The sequence below is a fragment of the Ailuropoda melanoleuca genome, chromosome 9 (assembly GCF_002007445.2).
Source record: "Ailuropoda melanoleuca isolate Jingjing chromosome 9, ASM200744v2, whole genome shotgun sequence".
Taxonomy (NCBI): domain Eukaryota; kingdom Metazoa; phylum Chordata; class Mammalia; order Carnivora; family Ursidae; genus Ailuropoda; species Ailuropoda melanoleuca.
In genome coordinates, this window is record NC_048226.1 from 31,341,958 (window position 1) to 31,364,269 (window position 22,312).

Below are 22,312 nucleotides of genomic sequence, written 5' to 3' on the forward strand. Positions count from 1 at the left end.
AACCAAACCAATGGGATGTGTGTATAAGTATATAAATGTGTGTGTGTATATTAAGAAATTGGCTCAGGTAATCATGGAGGTTGACCAAATCCAAAATCTGCAGGGCAGGCCAGCACGCTGAGATCCAGAGAAGAGTTGATGTTGCAGCCTGAGCCCAAAGACAGTCTGGGGGCAGAATTCCGCTTTGCTGGGGAACCTCAGTCTTTTCTTCTTAAGGCCTTCAACTGATTGGATAAGGCCCACCCACACTATGGAGGGTAGTGTTTTAAAGATTTATTTATTTATTTGAGAAAGAGAGAGTGGGGGTAGGGGCAGAGGGTGAGAATTTCCAAGCAGACTCCCCGCTGAGCCTGGAGCCCCAACCCAGGCTCGATCTCATGACCCATGAGATCATGACCTGAGCTGAAACCAAGAGTTGGACACTTAACCGACCGAGGCACCCAGGCGTCCCATAAAGTCAACTGATTATCAATCACATCTAAAAAAATGCCTCCGCAGCAACATCTAGTCTGGCTACCCCGGCCCAGCCAAGTTGACGCATAAAATTAACCATCAAACTAGCCAAACATCTTCAGAGTAGAAAAATTTATTATTGACCTCTGTGTTGAATAGAATGCAGGTGAAGTCAAGACATTCTGGGTTTTGTTTTGTTTTAGTTTTAGGCTGAAACTGCCAGTATTTGACCATTTTTGATCTGCAAAAAAAGGGTAACTGAGTATGGTTCAATACAATATTTAGGCTTTCCAGCAGTTGCAATGACGCGGCCATCGTCACACGAATGCCTGATCAGAAAACAACCTTCTTTTTATAAAGCTGATTTCTTTGGAAATACCCCTAGGACTTAGCACAAAGTGATGCCTTTTGCTGAAGAAATGTCTGATTAAGGAAAAGTGACAGGAAAACTCAAGCGATCTAAAGCCAGACTTGAAATTCCATCTCCCCTCCATGGTAAGCCATTGGTATGAACTTTTTCATTTAACAGGGTCACATATGAAGTTTTTCAGCCCCGTTGGGTCTATGATGCAATAAACAAACTGCATTTCGAATTACTTTTCCATAAGGGAGATTATACTTTAAGTGAATTAATCCCAAACGTTCTTTTTCAAAGTATCGTAACTAAGCATCATGTTTTGATAAGCAGTCCTTGGAATATTTCATACGTATGAATTTAAATAAAAATGTATTTAGTGTTAAGAATTCACAAAGGCATGCTTTTCGATTTTCTGGAAGTAAGCAGGTGAAGAGGGACTGCCGACACTACAAATCGCTGTTCAGTCTTTCTCTCTCTCAAAGTGGGAGAGCCTTAAAACAGGAAAGTCAAAGGTAAAGAAGGAATTTTCCTATCACCGTGAAAGAGGTGCTAGGAGATCCATAAAACATGATTTCTACAATTGATTCCTGCTCAGATTATTAACTGAATCTTCAGACAATGTTGCTGTCTGCATTGCTGTTGCACTGATGAGTTTTGGACGAAGTGGTGTGTGTGTTTTGGTCCAGATAACTGTCAAGGGAGGGTTTTCAGCAAAATTTTAGACCAAGAGCCCAAAGGGAACCTCTCAAAGGATCACAGTACTGGCAGACAGCAAGCGTTAAAGGAATGCTTAATGCCAATCTTCTCTCACACGAACAAGAGACGTTATTGATTTATACATACTAATGGCCTTTCTGGAATTCTTTTTTGGATGCTCACCTGGATTACAGTTTTGATGCAGGATCTTTCAACTTTTTTTTTTTATTTACAGTTTCTATCTTTCCTTTAAAGGTACAAAAGTTTTAAAACAAAACAAAAGAAACCCTGGAACTTTACATTTCGTTTCAACAACAAAGTATTGTCCTCGAGTCAGCTATTAGAATCGTATATTTACCCAATGAGAAAATATTTAAAAATTCAAAGTGAAAAGAAAAAGTTATACCAAATAGAAGTGTATCATCTATTAAAATTTCCGGAAGATCTACATTATCTAAAGCCATTCTATAATTTTATTCGTATAGCTTGTGGAGTTCACATATCTTTTCTTACAGCAAACGTAACACTGGAGGCCACAAGAAGCTGCAGTACTATTGTTTCATTAGCAGCAAAGTAATATTTTATATCCGGGTAACTGGACAATAAATAGCCTGCCTCTTTGGATGTGGGTGATTAAAATGTTGTATCACTGCAGCCTCATAATGTGAGTGCTATCTTACAGAGCTTATACACACACAAAATACGATCTTTGTCTATATTTTATACAAATACAACAGTAGTTTGTGAATACATTTTAAGTACATGATATACAGGATAAGCCACTGGATTTTCCAATATCACAGAATAGCGATTTTAAATGCAATAAAAATATACAAAATTCGGCCTGGAATGCAGATTTTTCTTTTCTATTTTGACTCAAAACTTTATCATTAGAACATTTTTAGAGTACTAGTCCAAACACTTTTCCGTCTGCTAAAAATACAATTTCAGCAGTCCAGCTTATGTTCAGGCGTGATGCAATCCATTTCCTAATGGATTCCCAGTTTTTGTTCAATTCAAAGGGCTGTTAGTAACATACTGCATGTTCTTCACTCCACACCATATTATAAAGCCCACGTTTCATTCTAAGTTATAGTCACCTTGTGGACAAAAGCTGGGTTTGTTCTGATAACATTTGCACGTCCAAGATTTCCTTTTGCAAGTGCACGTGAATACATTGTGGTGGGTGGTGTAAAAGTCTGTTAATGACAGATCAAGTCACAGTATAAAAATATATTGTACACCTTTACGCCTAATGGAGTCCTTTTTTTCCTATGGCTAAAAAAATATGACTGAACGAGACAGCGACGTTTGTAGCACCATGAAGAGTTGTATCCCAAGTTACATTAGCAGCATGATCCAACATAATATTGAAGGAGTGTTTCTGAGAAGATAAACATTCATTCTGGTTCATCTGTACCACTGAAGCTTATACAAGGAAGTGTTTTATACATTAGCAATAGTTCTGTCATTTCTAGAGCTAGATAAACTTATCAAAAGACACTGCCTTTCCATCCTCAAAGGGCTGGTAACGGAGAAGGGCCAAGGGTGATGATCTCAGTGTGCCTTTACCAGTGTAGGTGGTATCAGTTTGTTTCATGTAATCCAAAAGGCGCTCTGTATGGGTTTCTAGCACAAAACTACATCAGGCGACTCCTGGGGATCTATGGAATCACGACGGACTGTGTTGTAGACACGGCTGCTGACACAGTGTGAGAAAAGTAAGACATAAAGTCAACTTAGGCACTATATGTCAGAGATAACAGTCCGCTATTGCTAATGAAGAACAGTCGACATTTAAAGGACCTCCTCCAATGTCACATGGATCTCAGTAGGCTAGAAGCAACTTGGGCGAACTGGTATTTTTTAATTTACATACTGGGAAGACAGTGTGTTTTGAAACACGTAAACCTTGTAAAAAAATAAACCATTGTAAAACCTTATGAAAAGACACACACTGATTCTGTGCAATATAGCAAATTGATAAGAAAACACTGTAAAAATGTACCTGTTTAAAATACCATCTACCATTTTTGAACACAAAGCATTATATATCAAAGGCCTACATATATATCATCTAATGGCACTTGAAACAAATTATAATAAGTCTTAAAATAAAAGGCATAACCTATAAGAAAGTTTCTGTAAAGGTTTAGATTCGTTTTGAAAGTGCTATATCTTGTAATATGTGTAGTATAGAGGTTGACCAAGCTCTATTTTTTAAAAAAATATTGGCCTATATATGTGTATTGCTTACTAGATGAACGATCCTGAAATATGTACTCTTTAACATTCATTATTAGCTTAATAAAGCAATCAGCTCTGGCTCATGTTTCAGTCAGTATATGGTTTTTAAAAACCGCTACTGTCCAAATTAACACAATATATCACTATCTTCCACAAATGACTAAGAATAATAAAGCACAAGTAACAAATAGGCAAAATACATAGCTTGGGAGAAACACTAAGTGAAATTAAAAAGCTGCACAAAGAGTGGTGTGTGATCAGCCAGGACAACTGAAGTTTTTGAAAACTGCACTTGGTAGTACGATTTTAAAATGCGAAATTTAACAGTGACCAATAACTATAAAGATATTTGCATACATCAGTGGATAATATTGCTTACAGTGCCGAGACCCTTCCACACTCATGCTTTTGTGTCTGGTGATTAAATTTGTACACACATGTGGAAGTTCAAACTGAATGAGGTTCAATATCTTGTCTGAGGTCCAAATTCTAAACTGAAATATTTTTACTTAATGATAATCCCATTTTTTTTTTAAACCAAGCAAAGGCACTACTAGAAATTTCAAGGATGATGATTCTGGCCACGGGGAGAATAGAAACAGCATTGGCAATAATTATTTTTAATCACATCCAGTTAACGTAAAAAAAAAATGTCAATTTTTTTTCTAGAAAAAACGAGCCAGTTCTGGGTTACATCCTTGTTAGACCATTGTGCAATTAAATGAGTCTGCCTCATGTTTAACAGAAATTCTCTTGAAAAGGGTTTAGTGACCAGTAGAGTCAATTTGAAAAACACATGAGCTGAATTCCCTCTTCCTTGTAAGTGTTATTTCAAGTCTATGAGGTGGCAACAGGCAAAGAGGTGTTCACATGAAAATTAAGACTCTAGATTTTAACCCTGGTGCCCTGAAAGATGTGCCTCCACGTGTCTGAATTCCATGCAGGGTGAGAATAAGGCTAAAAATATACATACATATATGGCGCCATTCCCCATTTCCAAAATGCTTTATTGAATAAATCCTGGTACTCCCTTTTTAATTGTTTATTAGAGGTGAAATACAGCCTGCTAAGGCCAACGTCTCAGGTCATTAATTTGACTTCTCCTTAAGCAAATTTTAGACAAAGTAAAGTAGTGCTTCCACACTTGTATTTGTGACTTCTACGTAAAAATAGGTTTTCTATTTATTTGTGCTCTGTCACCAATTTCTTTTTCCTTTTTTTTAAATGGTGATTAAAGCAATATTGAACACTAATCATTCAACTAAAGATTTAAGTAAGCAATCTGTTTCATAGAAACTAAAGGAAGCAGTAATAAAGCAGAGCTAAAAGCCTACTTTCAGAGCAAATATTCTCCTAATCAAAAGCTTAGGAGCAGTTTGAAAAATTTTAAATGTATTTCCTTATTAAAACATATATAATTTTAATGCCTTTGGAACACACTTTTTTTTTATAAAATGTAATTTTTTATAATAAAATTTAAATACATAAGTATAAAAACTACTGCTCCTAGAATTAAAAAAAAAATAGGAGCATGATAAAATATCAGGAGCCAAAGCTCCCTTAAGAGAGCAACTCTGATTCTATGAAGTGCGATACGTGTGTGTGTGTGTACGTGTGTATAATATATATAGTGAAACCCCCATTTACATTATTACAATTTACATTTCTCCACAAATTATACTACTCCCAAATATTTTAAATAATGTACTATATTCAGTAATCTGCACTCATTTTTAGAAATTCTTGGTAAACATCGCAATCTGCAGTGATAATTGGCCCTATAAATGAAAAAAGCTTCCGTATAGGGCTAATGAGTGCTCAGAAATATTTTTTTTTTAAGAGATATATACTCTTCTATAAACCTTCCCCTTCATACCCACCCCAACAGACAGGGTCCCAAAATAAGGTGTTAACAAGTGCTTAATAGATATGCTTTGTAGGCTGATGCCCCAACCAATATTTAGAAAAGTATAATTGGACCTTCAAAACAGTTATGGTGGTTGTCTAATATGAGGAAAGCCCACAAAAACTATTTTATTTAGTGAACACAATATTCTTGACTGTTACTTTCACATTAACTAAGATAGTGCTTGTTTTGCTTTAGTTTTTCCCCCTCTACAAATTCAACTGATCTGCAACTCTCCCCCAATTTCCCAGAGACGTGTAAAAGTGGGGTTTTACTGTATATATTTTCAGTTGCTTAAAACTTTGTGGTCATTCCTCAAATAGTTTTCTAATGCATTTAATTTTAAAGTCTCCATCCGAAAATAGCAAGGAAAGATAAATCAACACTGAATAAGAAAGATAGCATGGGGGTAGGGCTGTTTTGTTTTCTGCTTTTGGTTCTTATGGGAAAGAAAACTGTATTAAATTCAGCAAGAAGTGATGTGAGCGATATGCTTTTCCTTTACTCCTAATGAGTCTAGTTTCCAACCCTGGCAACAAGGAACAGGATCCCTAGACAAGTGCCCCAAGCTGAACCAAGTGCTTCACATCTAACTTTCTTTTTAGGAGACTAACACGCCACAGAAGAAGAGACAGTCCACTCAGGGATAAACACCCCTAACATCTGCCGTTCCACAATGGCTCTCGATTCTGGACTAACTGGGGGCTGACAATTAAAACAGAATTGCTGGCTGCACTTGACCCACCCTTTGGCCATGAAAGGTGGGAAAGATTAAAGAGATCTAGGCATACACTGACTGTGAAGACTCTGATGCCGTAACACGATGAGTACTATTAAACTGGAAAGAGAGCAACTTTGCAACATGGAAAAATGTCCTGCGTACTAGTTTAAGGCCAACTACTGAGTAACATGGAATGCCGTGTCACCTCATCAGGAGTCTCTTTTTGCTATAAATACTGGTGCTTTGTAGTTAGGTTTTGTTTTCCTTATGTGTGCATAATATAGACGGCAAATATTTGAGCCAGACAATAGCAAAGTCTTCAAAATATACTGACCTGAAATTACGGTGCATCTAAGAAACATCTATTACCTCCCCAAAGTGGATTCTGAATTCATCTGAAAACATTTGCTTATGAATCCATTTAGAGACTAGTAAAAATTTAAAAACTCTCAAGTTATTCATATACATTTTAGAAAATGTACATTCTATTGCAAAAATCATTTTTAATGAGCCAAATGTCAAAAGGTAGAGCCACTGGTATTGGACAGAACTGATAATTTTAAGATCTCGAAACAATTTGAATGTGGAACTCGTAAGACTTTACTGCTAATAATGGCTTTCCTAGAGGAAAAATCATCTTAAAATACGACAATTGGCAGTGAGTGTGGACAAAATACCCAGGTAAACATAACTGAACGCAAATGGTTCCAAAGCTCATTTATAAAGCTTGGTTCTATTTCATACTGGCTTAACGAAAATTGATACTGTACAAAAGCAGAAGTTTTTATGCTGTTTTAAAGTAGGCACTAAAATAAAAATGGTCATCTAAGGCAGGGCTACACATAGATTTCTGTAATGAATCCACGTCTTGGACTCCTACTGAAAAGCTTGATGGAAACGTGGCAGTGTGGTGCTCGTGCTGAAGCTACTGGTGAACGCTGCTGACAGGGAGTGCAGGGAACCGAGACCTAGAGCGTTTGCAGGATCCTGAAGATCCTGTGTCTGGGGGGGCAGCTGAGACACAGAAGAATGTGCTTCTTCTTGGGAATAGCTCATTCCAAGGCTCCCCACTGAGATAGGATTATAGGGAGGGCCATTGAGGGGTATGAAATTAAACAACTGGGAAAAATCCAAGGCGGGTGTGTTTAGGGGGTCACTGATAGAAATAGAGCTTTTTGACAGGGAGAGGTCCCCTGCACCATCATCGAGGGACCCGACCGGAGGATCCAACCCTAGTTTAGATGATGATGCCTGGGAATCTTGGGATGAGGAGGGCACGCCACCTTGCAGCTCCATCAGATAACTCTCAATCTCCCCCTTTAGTGGCTGTTCTTTTTCAGGAATAGAAATGGCGTATGAGGTAGAACTGAATGGGTATTTGAAAGAAAGGTGGTGAGAAGGATGGACAGCATCCATATCTATCGGGCACGTCATTCCCAAAGGTAAAGTTGTGATCATTTGGTGGGCAGGTCCCGAGCTCTGCATGGACTGAAACGGAGTGTTATAGAGGTTTAACTGCAGAGTGTTTGTGAATGGCTTTGACAACAGTTCGCTGGAAGGTAAGGACATCACCGGAAGGAGCTCATCTTTTATAGGCACAGAAACATTGCAGGTGAACGGATCCAGAAAGTCCACCGGTTCTGTTTTGACCTTCAGAAGTTCTTGATTGTGACTCTTCTTCATGTGTCGAGTCAGGTGATCCTTCCGCCCAAATCTCTGTGCACAGTACTGACAGAGGAAGTCCTTCCTTCCCGTGTGCACCACCATGTGTCTCCGGACGTCCTTCCGGGTGTAGAAGCGGCGATCGCAGTGCTCGCACTGGTGCTTTTTCTCTTTCACCCCGCCAGACGACTTGCCGGCGTGCGACTTAAGGTGCTCCAGCAGCACTCCCGTGCTCTCGAAAGTCTGCAGACAGACCTTGCAGGTGAGGTCGCCGCTCGTAGCGGCATGCAAGGCCAGGTGACGCTTGAACCCGAGCTTGGTGTTGTAGTTCTTGCCACACTCTTCACACTTAAACGTCTCTTTGTTGGGGTCATGCGTATGGAGGTGATTCTTCAGGTGATCTTTCCGGTGAAACATTTTCTCACAATAATTACACTTGTGGGTTTTCTCAGGAGAATGAGTAGCCATGTGCCTTGAAACACAGACATATTCTGTCAGTATCACGACACAAGTGGCATGGAGTCACTTTTCAAATGGAAACTAAACTGCTATGCTAAAACAGAGGCTCCCTGCTACTGGACACGCTTTAACTTAACATGCGCTACAAGGACAGTCAACACCCCTAAACACTGCAGAACTCGAGCCGCTGAAGTTGCCACTTCAGGATTCGCTGGTTCGTAGCTATTACTACAAAAGCCAATGAGCGAGACTGAATATACTCACGTAAACGTCCATACCCTCTCTTTGTAATCTCTTTGTACAAATGGAAATTCTACTCTCATTAAGCATTGCATTTAAAAAAAATCCAAAGATACTAACACATCAAAGTATGTGACTTAGAATACTAAAGCTAGCCAACGTCTAATCTACGTTAACATTTCCTCTCTGCAAAGCAGCTCAAGAATGTGTATACAAATAAATATACGTTTACAACGGCTTCACATGGCCAACATAATAGAAAATATAAGCTGAAAGACAAATAGAGTTTAATACCTTTGTAATTTGTACTTAGAAACAAAGGCCTTGGTGCAGTCTTGTTGTATGCACTTGTAGGGCCTCTCTCCTGTGTGAGAGTAGGAGTGAACCTTTAATTTCTCAACACTGTTAAAGGCCTTGTCACACAGTTGGCAAGGAAAGTTTTTTCTTGGTTTGGTTTCACCACGCTTACGTTTCCCTGAAGGGACTTTCTGGGTATCTCTTACTTCTGACAAATCACCAGGAATGACAGTGGCCATCGCAGCCTAAAGCAGGCCTTCTTGTTGGACACTTGGGAACTGCCCAACTCCACTAAATGATTTAGCTTTAGGTGGCTTCTCAAGTTTCATGTGGTCGTAAAAGAAAGCAAAAAGGGACTGGAAAAAAAAATAAGAAACAACTAGTTTGTAACTAAATTTTTTTAAAAATTTTTATTTGTTATGTGATGCTTTTGAATTCAAAAAGAAACCATAAAATGGATTCAGCTGGTCTAATGTAATATCTGTAGGTTTCTTTACATTTGCCAAAATACATATTAATGCATTGCTCAGAATGAACAGTTCACACACCCCCAGAAACTCCACCTGACAAATGTCGTATGTAGGGAAAGCAGTAGTGATTTCAGGAACTCTCAGGAAGCGTCAAAACATGACACTCAAAGTGGCATTATGAAGCTTCAATTTTGACAAGGGATTAGACAACAGAAATCTGACTAAGAACAGAAAAATGTTTCTGCAAATATTTTAAGGTCGAAAAGCATCTTAAGTTGTGTAAGTCAGACTCAAGTCAGACTCTGTGTTATAGAGAAATGCAGGTAAGTGACTGGAAACTCTTTTAGGCACCCTGTGAACCATTTAGTTAATGGAAGAAGTGCTTAATGCACACACGGGGGGCCTGAAAGAGTTGAAGGCACCACCCAGAGTGGAAATTTGCTCTCGGTACCAGTGTCATCACACGCAGAGGGATTTCCGAGTCAAGAGTGGAAATGACTTCTCTTTGTAACAAATACACATTCTTGAAATGGTAACACCCTGTGAAGTTATTTGAGGTGAGGATCATGGCTCCTTATCATTTGGGGGGAAAAAGATTTGGTCCAGGTAAGTTCCCTCACCTTTTCTCACACCACAGAAAATGACTCTCATTGGGCACACTGAGGTTAGTGGATGAGCCAGAGTCCTCAGCCTCCCCAAGAGCTGAGGGGATCAGTCTTGGGCACACCTGAAACCCATGTGTGGTACACCAGTGCGACTTTTGGCTTGGAGCACAACACCTGTGCAAGGACACATCATTATGGAGGTGTTTCAGGTAAAAGGTGTATCAGTTTCAATTCAATATGGGTGCTGTGAGGAAGAATGACATGTACAGATCATACGGCAAAGAGTATGTCTAGTTAAACAAAAATTTTTAAATTGATTGGAAACTTTGAAAATTCATGGACAAGAGACAGTAAATATTATCAACTGTATTTCTCAGAGTAAAAAAACAAGTCCCCGAAGATCCACCTGATATAAAAGAGTTAAAGGGACTCGAGTTTTATGACTGCCAGTCTGGCAATGTACTTTTAAGAGACACAGAAATGAGGAGACCTACAGCCTCTCTTTAAAAAGATCTGCTTTTTGAAGTGAAAACTGCACATGGCTAAATGACTATTAATCAAACACTACTCGATTGGATTTTTCATCCTATTATGTATTTAGACACAAACAAAAACCAGTTTCTTTACAGCCCTTGTTTTAGCATCAGACTGACCCTAGTTTGCCTTTATGAGCTAGATATGTCCTACTGAGTCCTGCAGATTCCAGTTACACTTTTGCAGGGGCTCTAAATTTAACCTAATTTCTCTAAGACTACGTGTATATTACAGTAGATCCCACTGTGTTTTAATGTAGAGGCTGTCATTAAACAGGCAAAATAGGGCAGTTATCCGCTCACTTGATTAAAATGTAAGGCCCATGTCTGCTTTGTGTACCCTTTCTTCATCAGTAGGTAGATACAGACAAGGCCTTCCCTTCAAGCTGTGCAAATTGTCTAAATCTCCCCTGCAGTTGGAAAGTGATGTTAATATAGTTAACACAACTGACATCACTAATATGCTAACACAATATGCTCCCCTGGTTTGAGATTTCCTGAATGTCAGGGACTTGTTCTTTCCCTGTTTTATTCTCATTCAAGAGACAGCTTCTCTAGGTCCACAAACTATCTACACAGCTATTCTGCTGTGACCGGCAGTGACACTGTAAATTGGTAGAAAGCACTTTGCCAAGGCAGGAAAAAAACACAGTAATTCTGACTCTTTGATTTCCTAACATGAGGCTTTTATGCACCTATTTAGAGCACTGTGGGAAACAAGTTGATAAATCTGTCAACTGAAAAATCAACACGGAATGTAAAGTATCTAAGTCCCTGTATATAACTAGTATCTGAAACTATTTCAAAAACTGGTCATATCTGTCATTGTTGTGTTAAGAGTTCCAACCATAAGGGGCAGAGCATTCCAGTCGAGAAAAAAAATGATAACTTCTAAGTCAATGAATAAAAAGTATTGAAAGTACACCATGAAACAATACATAAATATTTGATTATATTAAATTTGGTGATACTCAATATGGAGTTAACAAGTGAATTCTGTTATCTTTGGATGTACATACTGAGCAATGAAGAACAACAGACTTCAAATATTACACTTTTCTAAGACCAGCTGAAATTTTTTCATGGCTAATAATATCTTTTCATCTCAATATATTACAAAACTCAAATTAGTTATAGGTGCATTTAAAACTATAGGATAATATAAGGTTGTGAGCTCAACATTGAATAAAAGTCCACATTCATAATATGCGTTATTAAATACTTTAAAGATACATGCACAGAACTGTAGTGATTCTTGTTCAATGCATACCTGATGACAGATGGAAAAAGCCTCAGACCTTGATCTTAGCCAGTCCCATTGACTCTTCGTGGAAGAGAGCGGAATCCAGTCCTTCCCATTTTGGCCAATCTGTGAAACAAAAAATAAGAATGGACTATACTCTAAATGGAATCAGTACGTAAATGATGGAAAATAAAGGATAAAAGAATTGCAATTTCATGGCACATGCTTACATTCCATACTCTGCTGACGAGTCATGCATTAATTTTCACCAGTTGCAAATTTTTATTAGTTCTAAGCACACTTACATGACCAAATAAAGGCAGAAACGAAAAGTAAAGTAGTATTACCTATATAAATGGCATTTTGTGATGCTGAATGACTCCCCACTTCTTTCCCAAATTCAATTTTTAATTTTTTTTTAAATCTAACTTGCCTACTGAGAGGAATGGATATTAGGGTTACTACCCGTAGACCAAACTGATCAAAATTTCATTAAGCTTAATAATATTATGGAAGAGACAAACTCAGTGCATCTGGAACCTCACCAAAGAAGAGCAGCCTCTGGAAGAAATCACCTCATCTGCCCACAGCGCACACACACTTGTGCAAGGCGGGCCTCTCTGAGCTGCACTTTTGTCACCTGCAACACCTGCCGATTTATTTCTCAGAAAGCTGCAAGGATTGCTAAACGTAGCAATAACTCTGTGCTCTTTCGATTTCAAAAGCATGCAAGGGAAGTTATATAGGGGTTTGCTGCAGAGGTATCACGAAAAAAGCATCATTGGGTTTAAAAGAATCGGGTTTTAAAAGAAAAATCTTAAAATATCTGTAAAAAATGCCTACTGGCATGATCTCCAATAAACTAAGAACATGCATAGAGAAAAAATCTGTTAACAATTCTTGATTGTACAAGTAAACGTGGAAAGAATGGTCAAAAGTCAGAAAAAACAACTAGGATTATCTATTGTAGAGACTACAGGGCACAAAGAAATTAATAAGCTCTGAATATTTTAAAGATGAACGTTCAGAAATCATGATTGTAAGAACATGAGGGGGATAACGTAAATCAAATTGTTAAAATACAATAATAAAAGGATTCACCAAGGACAAGCTAAATGGAAACAATTTTATGTAACGTTCCAAACACAAATCTAATTAAATTCTCCTGATATAAAATTTTCACATACTTTTAAGAATTTGATGTGTAAATATATTTGCTAGAGAACATTCAAGCATCATTACAAAAATAATAAAGGTATATTTGAAAGCATTATTCTCATAGTTTTAAAAAAAGAAAAATAAAAATTCAGACTAATAAAAGATATTTAAACAGTTAAAGCAAAAGCTCCATTCTTTTGTAAAGCACAGGACATGCATAAATGGAAGAACTGAATTCCGCACATCAAAATTGCAAAATAATAAAATTAACTTTGTAAATACTTACTTGCCCAGGGCACATACTGAGGTTTGGTAGGGTAGTTAAGAACAGGGAAGCCTGTTTTGTGTATTGTGTTATTTAATAATATAAATACCTTGCAAGTGTAGAGTGTTTTCATCTCTATGACCTCCCTGGAAAATTCAATGGACCCGAGAGGTGGATGCACTTATCATCACTGCCATTTTAAGGTGAGAGGCTCACAGAAGCTGAATATGCTGACAGCATGTATGTGGTCAAGAAGGGGCATAAACCTTAAAATTCCTTTTTCACTCTTATATGGCTGCATTCTAGGAGAAGCGTAGGTTGACAAACCAATATGCACGTGGATAAATCCCATCATTACATTTAAAAAACTAGAACAGGGAATAGTGCCTATTTTCTCTATCAGAGCTGCCAATATGATCCCCAAAAGGAAACAAATGTTAAGACTTCACTTCTTTTAATAAAGGCAGTTTGCAAAGTAAATTTTAAGTAATTTACATAACAGTTAAAATAACAACTAGCATACGTATCTGAGTGGACAGTGACTTGGGTAGAAAATGTAAAAGTTGACTAGTAAACAATAAATTTTTGTATTTTTCCTGACTGATATAAATTTTATTATACCTCAAATACATTCATAAAAATTTCATTGATGCTTACTCTTCAATGGCACTTATAATAAAAACTTTAGAGTTGAAGTATTTCAATATAGTTTAAAATTTCGATATTGATGTGAAATATTACTATAATCTACAAATTACCTATTACATATTTTAGCCTGAAATAAAATAATAAATAAAGCCATCATTTTCATTCATTTTATCACAAAACATAATTCCAAAGTCACAGTTAATTTCCCTAACTTCAATCTAACTATTTTGAGTTCTTATGAATGACCCAATAATTTCAAAGGGCTGCTAATTATTTCCCCAAACAAAGGAAACCAGGAGCCAGTTAGAGTTCATTATTATTTGGCTTGATAAAATAAACATTGAAAAATATACCGTTTGCATTTATGTAATCCTAACTAAAATGTCAACTGAAATTATCTGTGGTCTTTTTTTTCAAAAATAAGACAGACTTTTAAAAAGTATTGTTAACTACAATTCTGAAAAGTCTACAACAAAATGTGTACTCCTATCTTTCTTTTTTAATGTGTCAAAGAGCAGTTATTTTGCTTTTCAAAGGATTAAAATTCTTCTTTGCCTTGATTTAAGAATTGTGAAGCAATATACCCATAACAGCCATTTCAACACGCCCTGAGAAAATAACACTTCAGGATGCCCTTCCAGTTTTTGCTGGTACGAGAACACACATTTACGTTCTAGGGCAACTTTGCATACATAAAAACAGTACGTAAACGGAACACTGTGTGTGCGTGCACACACACATGTTCATCGTCCTATGTTTTACATTCTAACCAGTGACTCACACAGAAACATAACAAGCAAAAATGAATCATACATCAGAGGGTCTACTAAAACAAATTCCTATGAGGATGCCGGCATAAGAACAGCCCTGTATTGGAAACTGTTTCTATACTTGCAATTCCACAGCTCTGATTGTCATTTGTCTAACAGCTGTGAATTTTTACAACACTTACCTGCATCAATAATTCTTTCATATTTGAGTTAAAAGTCAAACATACACTTTGATGATTAAAGGCAAATGCCATCGATAATCAACGCTTCATTTATGCTCCCATATGCTAATCATAAAACACCATGAGTAAACAATGCAGAAAAACATTTGCTTAAATCATGTTTTTCATATAAATAGGTAGCTTACAAAAGGAAACTTACCAATAGTTAGTACTTTAATTCACATGTACAAAACACAACAGAGCTTCGAATAATGTGAAAGAAATTAACAAGATAACAAAACTGCGGACCAGTACTGAAGTAAGGGCAAAGGCAGAGTTAGCACATTTTTTTGATCATGAATGTTATGTGGAAATTTTTACAGCATTCAATTTCTGTAGGTCTGTAAAATCCCTTATTAAGGGATAATAAAAGGAGAAGTATATCTTGCAAGACTATTAAAAATAGACTGTAGGCAGCATTGAGGTAGGAGCTGTGTCACTTTTATTTATTCACTGCTGTTTCCCATAAAAGGAAAGATTTTTTTGTACGAATGAATGAAAATAATTAAAGAAGGACAAGTGCTTTCCAGCATCAAAATGAACTATAGGCTTGCTCAATCACCATAACAGACACAGGACAGAATATACATATCTATGTTCAAGTAAAAAATAATATGGTGTGGATACAATTTGGTCCAACAAACTAAGCCACTAGAAAGGTATTTTTGAAACTTACCAGCTATTTGTAAAGTCTTAGATTAAAACAATAGCAATTGTCGTAAAATCTAAAATATTTGTTTTGTTTCAGAAAACAAGCCTTCTCGGATTGATCCATTGTTAAGGAATCAGTACAAGTAGAGAGTATCGATCCAGTTCCCATTCCTAATAAAAACTGCTAAAGTGAAACTATGCCTGGAATCTGCACCCATGCCTGGCACAGAGCAGGATGGCTGGATGGCTACATGGTTAGATGGGGATCAAGTGGACAGAAAGAAGCAGGAGACAGGGCAAAGAGCTGGAATTGTGCTTGACCCACCCAAGCTGTAAGTAGGTACCTGATTAACATATTTTGTACCCCAAATACTGAAAACTACAGTGCTTGTTTTCCTAAAGAAGTTATAGTAAAACTAGTAAAAATAAGGCTGCCTGTTTTGAATGACTGTACTTGATGTTTTCAACTTTTGAGCAGCTCATTAAAATGTAGTTTTAGCACAAGCCTTTTGAAACTTAGCAGAAAATTAAGTCTTACTCATATGTAGAAAGCCTTATTATGTTTAATATACAAAGAATAAAAACCAACAGACAAGTGAAGGGAAAAAGCAGACCTATTTGTTTTTAAGAACCAACAGGAGAAAGTGAACAGATTCCAAAGTGGAACGAACAAATCCCAACATCAGTTCTCTCTCTAAAATTAGGATGTTCCTTTTGGGCCACCTTGAACGTGGGTATGGCTGTTTTATTACATTTTCTAGAGTACCCAGAGAGAAGGAAGAGACAATAAAATTTTATCTTCCAATTCTGAAATATTTTCATTGGTTATTTATTTTATAGAACATAAATGTCATGTTAAAATTTTTTCCTTCTCTCTTAAAAACTCTCTTTCAATGATCCATAACTTAGAAAGTCAGCGTTTCCTTTTAACAACTACCTGGAGGATTCTTCCCCTAAGACTGTATAGTCTCATCAAAATAAAAAGCTAAAAAAATACACATGGGTGGTATACCAGGTATTTCCATTTTTGTCACATGGGGCAATTTTAGTCCGTATTTAAAAATAGGATGTGCGAGGGGAGCTGTGCACCAGGGAAGCAATGGTGCTTGGGAGAGAACAAAGTACCAAGTACCAAATAAGACTGCTCAATCAAAACTTTAACTCTTTTTAGAGGTTTTCCTGGCTTTGTTTTTTGGCACGAAACATTTCCAAAATATCCGTGCTCTGGCTAGGTATAAAGTAGGTGACTCACAGGTCAGCCCAATCTGAAAATTGCCTATTTCCCAAATTGTGAGGGGCTGTTTTTATGACTACTGACTCCTTATATTCCCGAGGTGACAACAAAAATGCCTGCCATCAACTCTAAAAATGTTTACACGGATGGACCCCAAACACCTGGAGAACAAGCCTCCATTCATCTAGGGTTAACTGCCTGATACTACTAAAATGATGAACACAGCATCATCTAGGTTCCATGTTTGAACACTCTAAGCACTCCTAATGAATCTGCCTACAAATCCACATGGGAAGGCAGAAACAGTACATATTCAAACAAAAGTGATGAGGAGAGAAAGTTTTGTGTGGTTACAAAAGCTCATGCAGAGAATTAGTTTGAAGCACCTCAAAGTAAAGTGTGCTTGAAATACAGGCTAGCGCTGTGGTATACGAGGAGATACAAATGTTAAGTGTGTGTGTGTGTGTGTGTGTGTGCGCAAAATCTTGAGCAGCAGTAAACTGTATCATGAAAAAGAGCCCAATCCAGGGAAGGCTCTATATGTGCCATTACTCTGTCCTTAAATTATGCCCATGTGACTGTCCAGATCACAAACACTTCTGGAAACCACCACCTCTATATATTCCTATACAGTTGAGTAAATAGGATCAGTTCTACGCAAAAACGTCAAGTCGGGGCGGCCACTCCCTCCTCCACCTCCAGAGGACATGTACACCGCTCAGGCATCACAAACAAGAAATTTTATAATTACATTCCTTGACTGACTTTTACTTGAACGAGAAAGAACTTCACAACTTTACCCCTCGGGGCACCTTTTACCTCTAATACAGACTGGAGCTCTCCTTGAAATGACCTGTCTCCCCTACCCCCGGCGATTCTAAATTCATCTGCAGGGAGACTATTATTCATCCTTCTATGCTCAGCACCTGGTCAGTGTCCTGGCATGAGTAGACATTTGGTAAATACTTGTTGAACATAACTATAGTCTTGATAAGGGATTTCAGATATCAAAACAGCAGGTAAACATGTTTTGGTGTTTCTGCAATTTCGAATCAGCATAAAGCAAGCTCAGAAGACAAACCCTGTAGGATGAGGCTGTTAGTTTGCTTTGGCGGAAGAAGAGGAACTTAGGGGAGCATCGCAACCACCTGGGGGACTCTCCTGTTTCTGTCAGGGGATGCTGAAAGCTAGGAACACGTGGGCATGTACTACTCAGAGGCCCACAGGTGACCCGACAGGTAGGGAGGCAGAGGCGGGGTGCACCCAGTCGCCCTGGATTTTCAGAACATGTCTGGTTTCAAATGTTCTATTCCACAGCTCCTTAAGTGCATGAAGCCTGCATCCATTACAACTTATTGTTTGGAAATACCAATGAAGTTTTATAGGAAAGAAAAAGGAACAAAGTAACATTCAAAATCTTGAAAGAGGACGTTCTTCATGGGAAATTAAAATGTGAGGATGACGCTGAAAATATCAGAGAAAATGTCTGAGGGATTACTGATACAAGAGAAATTAAAAAGGAGAAAATCTATATAAATGTAGTTGGCGCCATAAAAGGAATGAAAGGCTTTTTTCTTTTTTCCAGCTGCTAAAACAGTTTCATCAAAAAGTAGTTCAAAAACGACAATGAAGTAGAAAAGGAAAAAAATCCATAATCCATAACACTGGAAAACCATTAACATCTTTTAAAAATTGACTACACAAATATGCAAATGATTATAAATTTACGCTAACTAGATTTTAATGCTTAATCTTCAGAGAATACTGCAATTAGGAATTTTAGCCAGATAAGTTTATGTACCTTCTGTTTGATTATAAAGCTCTGTTCATGTATACTGTGGGACCCTGCCTGCCTCTCAGCCTCTGTCCTCCTTTCCCCAGGGCTGGGCCCCTGACTGACCTCAGTGGAATTTATGACCTTAAGCCCATCCTCTGGCAATTGGCACAGCCATCTTTGTTCATACCATTCTGTCTTCCCTAGGGCTGAGGGTCCTGGCCTCTAAACCTCGGTCCTGCGTGTGAAGTCCTGCTGACAGACTTACCTGGTCCCACATCCATGGGTGCCTGGACTTCCAAGTATCGCTACATCTCAATTCTGTGCCACTGAGCTGCACCTACAGTCTGGGAAGTCCAGATGCTGGAGTGTGTCCCCTATCCAACAAGGCTAGCAAACTGCTCTTGTCCCACAGAGCTCCTTATCCTAGCATCTGCCCCATCCCAGCAAGCAGAGCGAGCAGCCCTCCCCACCTGCCCACAGTTCATCAGATCCCTCCCAGTAGACAGGAAGAAGACATAGCAGTAACATGGGATAGTCTGTCACTCTGAGCAAAATTCGGAGAAAGAGCTTAAGAGTTCATCTGTGGGCTATTTGGGGAAAATGAACAAATAAGCTTTTATGGCAGCTATGCATTTTGTCCCCAAAGTAAGGAAGACTGCTCACTGCCAGTATTTCAATCCTTCCATTAGATTATAACTATTAATAAAGTCCTGCTGAACACAATCCATATTGATAGACCTTAAAATAGTAAGTGGCATGCTTATTATGTGGCATGCTTTTCAAAGCTTTTAATATGATATCTTAAATTATTCAGAAGCTGAAATAATGGATCACTTTGAAAGCCATGCCATATAATGATAAAAGCCACCTACCTGAGGCCCTGCTCCAAACTCTACAAGGTAACCTTATTAATAGACCATCACAGAATGAAGCATTCTGGGTGCCAAATACGGCCAATGCAGCACCAAGAGGCAACCTAAAAAGAAAAGAAGAGTTAGTTTGAAATTCCAAAAGTGCAACCCAATCTGGTTAATGGCATATGAGCCAAATTGGTTTTTATTCATTATCATATTTTCATACTTTATCGGAAAATCTATCTCAATTCCCATTAGAAACAAATGTGAAACACAATATTTACAGTACACTGAAAAGTGAAAAGTAAATAAATCGATATCCCTAGATTTATATATTTCCCCCCTTAATCACAACTAATCTAGATTTTTCATATTTTTATTCAAATATTACTCCCAGTTTATTGTCATTCCTCAAAATTGCCGCTTATTTCCTTCATTTATATTTGAAACACATCCACTATTTTCTCTATATAACAGTTTTTGGAAAAACCTTTTGAGGTGTAGATCTTGTTCTAAACAAAAGCCTGGAGAAACCCTACAGGGTTAGTGTTTCCCTGTGATCATGTGTTCACAGGCGAGGGTGCGAACCAGAAATGGCCCAAAGTAGAGGCAGAGTAAGCAGACAGACAACTGCTCAGCTCCTGAGTGTGTCATTATGATGAGACTATTATTCATTTTAAAGTGAGTTCACAGGAGGCAAGTCCATCTTCAGCAATGCACAAAGAAACACCAACATGTACTCCGAAGTACTCAAGGTTTTGGATTATCCACAGCTTCGTTCTGTTGGTACAGGTAAGGAAGACCTGCTACCATGCATATTAATCAAGACAGAAAAGGGATTGCCGAGAGTTCTCTGCAGAAGTCATCTGCTTCATTTCCCCAGACCAGAGTCAACGCTCGATTGCATGTGGCACCCGCTCTATTAAGATAAGTAGCTGACACCGATGTAATAAATATTACCAACACCTATTACATATGGCACCAATCTGAAATTACTGGGGATGCAAACAGGCATGGCCCCTGTTTTCTAGGAGTGTCCAAGACAGCTGCGGCCATGGGATAGATACCCTATGTCAACTGAAGTGATACACCTGTTAATTAAAATAAAAGTTGCCCTCATAAGGTAATATTAGAAGAACAAATCAACAGTAAAGAATACTATTATATGGTATAAATAAATGAGTACCTTAGAAGGTCAGAAAAGGAAAAGAATACAATGGAGTTTGGTGATTTTTACCTTGAAGAAAGTACAATAAAGCAAGGGTGGGCATGGGGGTGTGGGGGGGGCACTCCAGTTAGCCAGAAGAACTCAGAGATGAGCACCACGGATGATTACAGATTCTAAGATGATGCTCTGGCTGGGGTGCCGTGTAGTTTATAGACATAGTAAAGATTCAAATGAGAAAAGTGCACTGAATCCCAAGTGGCTGGGACGTTGTATACTCAGGTACTAATGACAAGAAGTGGGGCAATTATGAAGCACTGAGAACACGCACTTAGGGCAGTGGGAGGGGGCGGGAGGAGGGAAGAAGGTATAGGGCGTGCTTGTTTGAATGAGATACAGAAGTTGGGTGCTGAAGTAGTCTAAAGCAGAGAGCTGAAAACCAGCAAAAATGGGCATTTCCTAGAGGAAAGTGGACAGGTCCTTAAGTGCATGACCACAGTGACAAAGGAGATGAGGAAGAAGGTAGACAGAGCTGTGCGGCTCACTCTTATACAGACAGACTCAAACCAAGTTACTGGTTAACTCAAGTTGGTGTCTAGTGACAGCGACTCTAATTTAAAGAGGGGATGGGCAGAGACAGAGCTTCAAAGAGAAGGAAGAAAAAGATGGTGAGCCCCACAAAAAGACAAAGCTACTATGAATTCTAGAACTACCCTGAAATTCTTGCCTAGAGATTACCACTTAGGCATGAAGACACCACACTTCAGCAAGAAAGACTGTGGGGTGGGGTGGGAGGGAGGGCAAGAATGGGGAAGGAGGAGGAGGGAGAAACACTCCCATGTGAATTGTCAGTTGAGCAAGAAGGAAGTGACTTCCAACAAAAGGATGCTTTCTTCTGAAGAGCTTTGCACTGGAAGAGAAGAAAAAGACAGGCTGGTAGCTGAGGGGGAACTCAGGATGCCAGGTGGGGAATACCTGGGATGGCTTCTGTGCTAAGTGAGGGTAAAGAGGCAGGGAAGAAAAATGGAGCATTCTGAGAAACAGGGCACAATGGGAGCCTGAGAAAAGGGAGAACTTTTCATCTTAGATGAGAAAAGGGGCTTCTTTACTGACCTGGGAGAAATGTATGTTCGACCCATAAATGTTTTGGCAAAAGAGGCAAGATATGCAAGGAGTTTGCTTAACTTTGCCAGTGCCAAGTAGAAGGGTCATATGAGGAGAATGAGGGGGAGCAAGGCACTTGGCCAGAGTGAAGGTTAGAAAGATGCTGTGGAGAACAAGACAGGGTGTCCCCGAGCATCCCTAATGCTTTAAACAACAACAACAACAACAAAATTTGCCATAAGAATTAAAGTTTGTTAGTAGTTGCTGGTGGGAGTGTAAACTGTTAAAACTTTCTGGACTCAATTGTGGAAATATGTAATCAAAGCGTTTTAAATGTTCATGAATGTTGGCCTGATAAATTTCTAAATGTAAGCAAAAAAAAAAAAGGTGAAAAACAAAGATTTAAGTATAAGCATGTTCAAAGTATATTTTAAGAATAAAAACTGGTAATGTCTAATAAAAGGGGTAAAGTATATGTCTATATGACAGAATAACTATGTAGCCATTAAAAACCATGCATTTAAAGAATATTAAATCAGACAGGAAAACACTGATATAATGCTAAAATTTTTAAG

At 38.2% G+C, this 22,312-nt stretch overlaps 1 protein-coding gene across 6 annotated transcripts in view; it reads right to left on the bottom strand.

Moving 5' to 3' along the window:
- Positions 1-570: 570 nt before the first annotated feature.
- The window catches only part of PLAG1 (PLAG1 zinc finger), a 52,399-nt gene continuing 30,657 nt past the window's right edge, over positions 571-22,312 (bottom strand). For 2 of the 6 annotated variants that reach the window (XM_034668086.1, XM_034668087.1), the window contains exons 2-5: positions 19,487-19,590; positions 11,918-12,016; positions 9,037-9,395; positions 571-8,515 (exon numbers count right to left, since the gene is read on the bottom strand). In XM_034668086.1, the coding sequence (XP_034523977.1) occupies positions 7,258-8,515; positions 9,037-9,278 (1,500 nt within the window). In that variant the 5' untranslated portion in view covers positions 9,279-9,395; positions 11,918-12,016; positions 19,487-19,590 and the 3' untranslated portion in view covers positions 571-7,257. The remainder of the gene's footprint in view (positions 8,516-9,036; positions 9,396-11,917; positions 12,017-19,486; positions 19,591-22,312) is intronic. The other 4 variants (XM_034668090.1, XM_034668085.1, XM_034668091.1 and 1 more) reach the window with 4 other exon arrangements.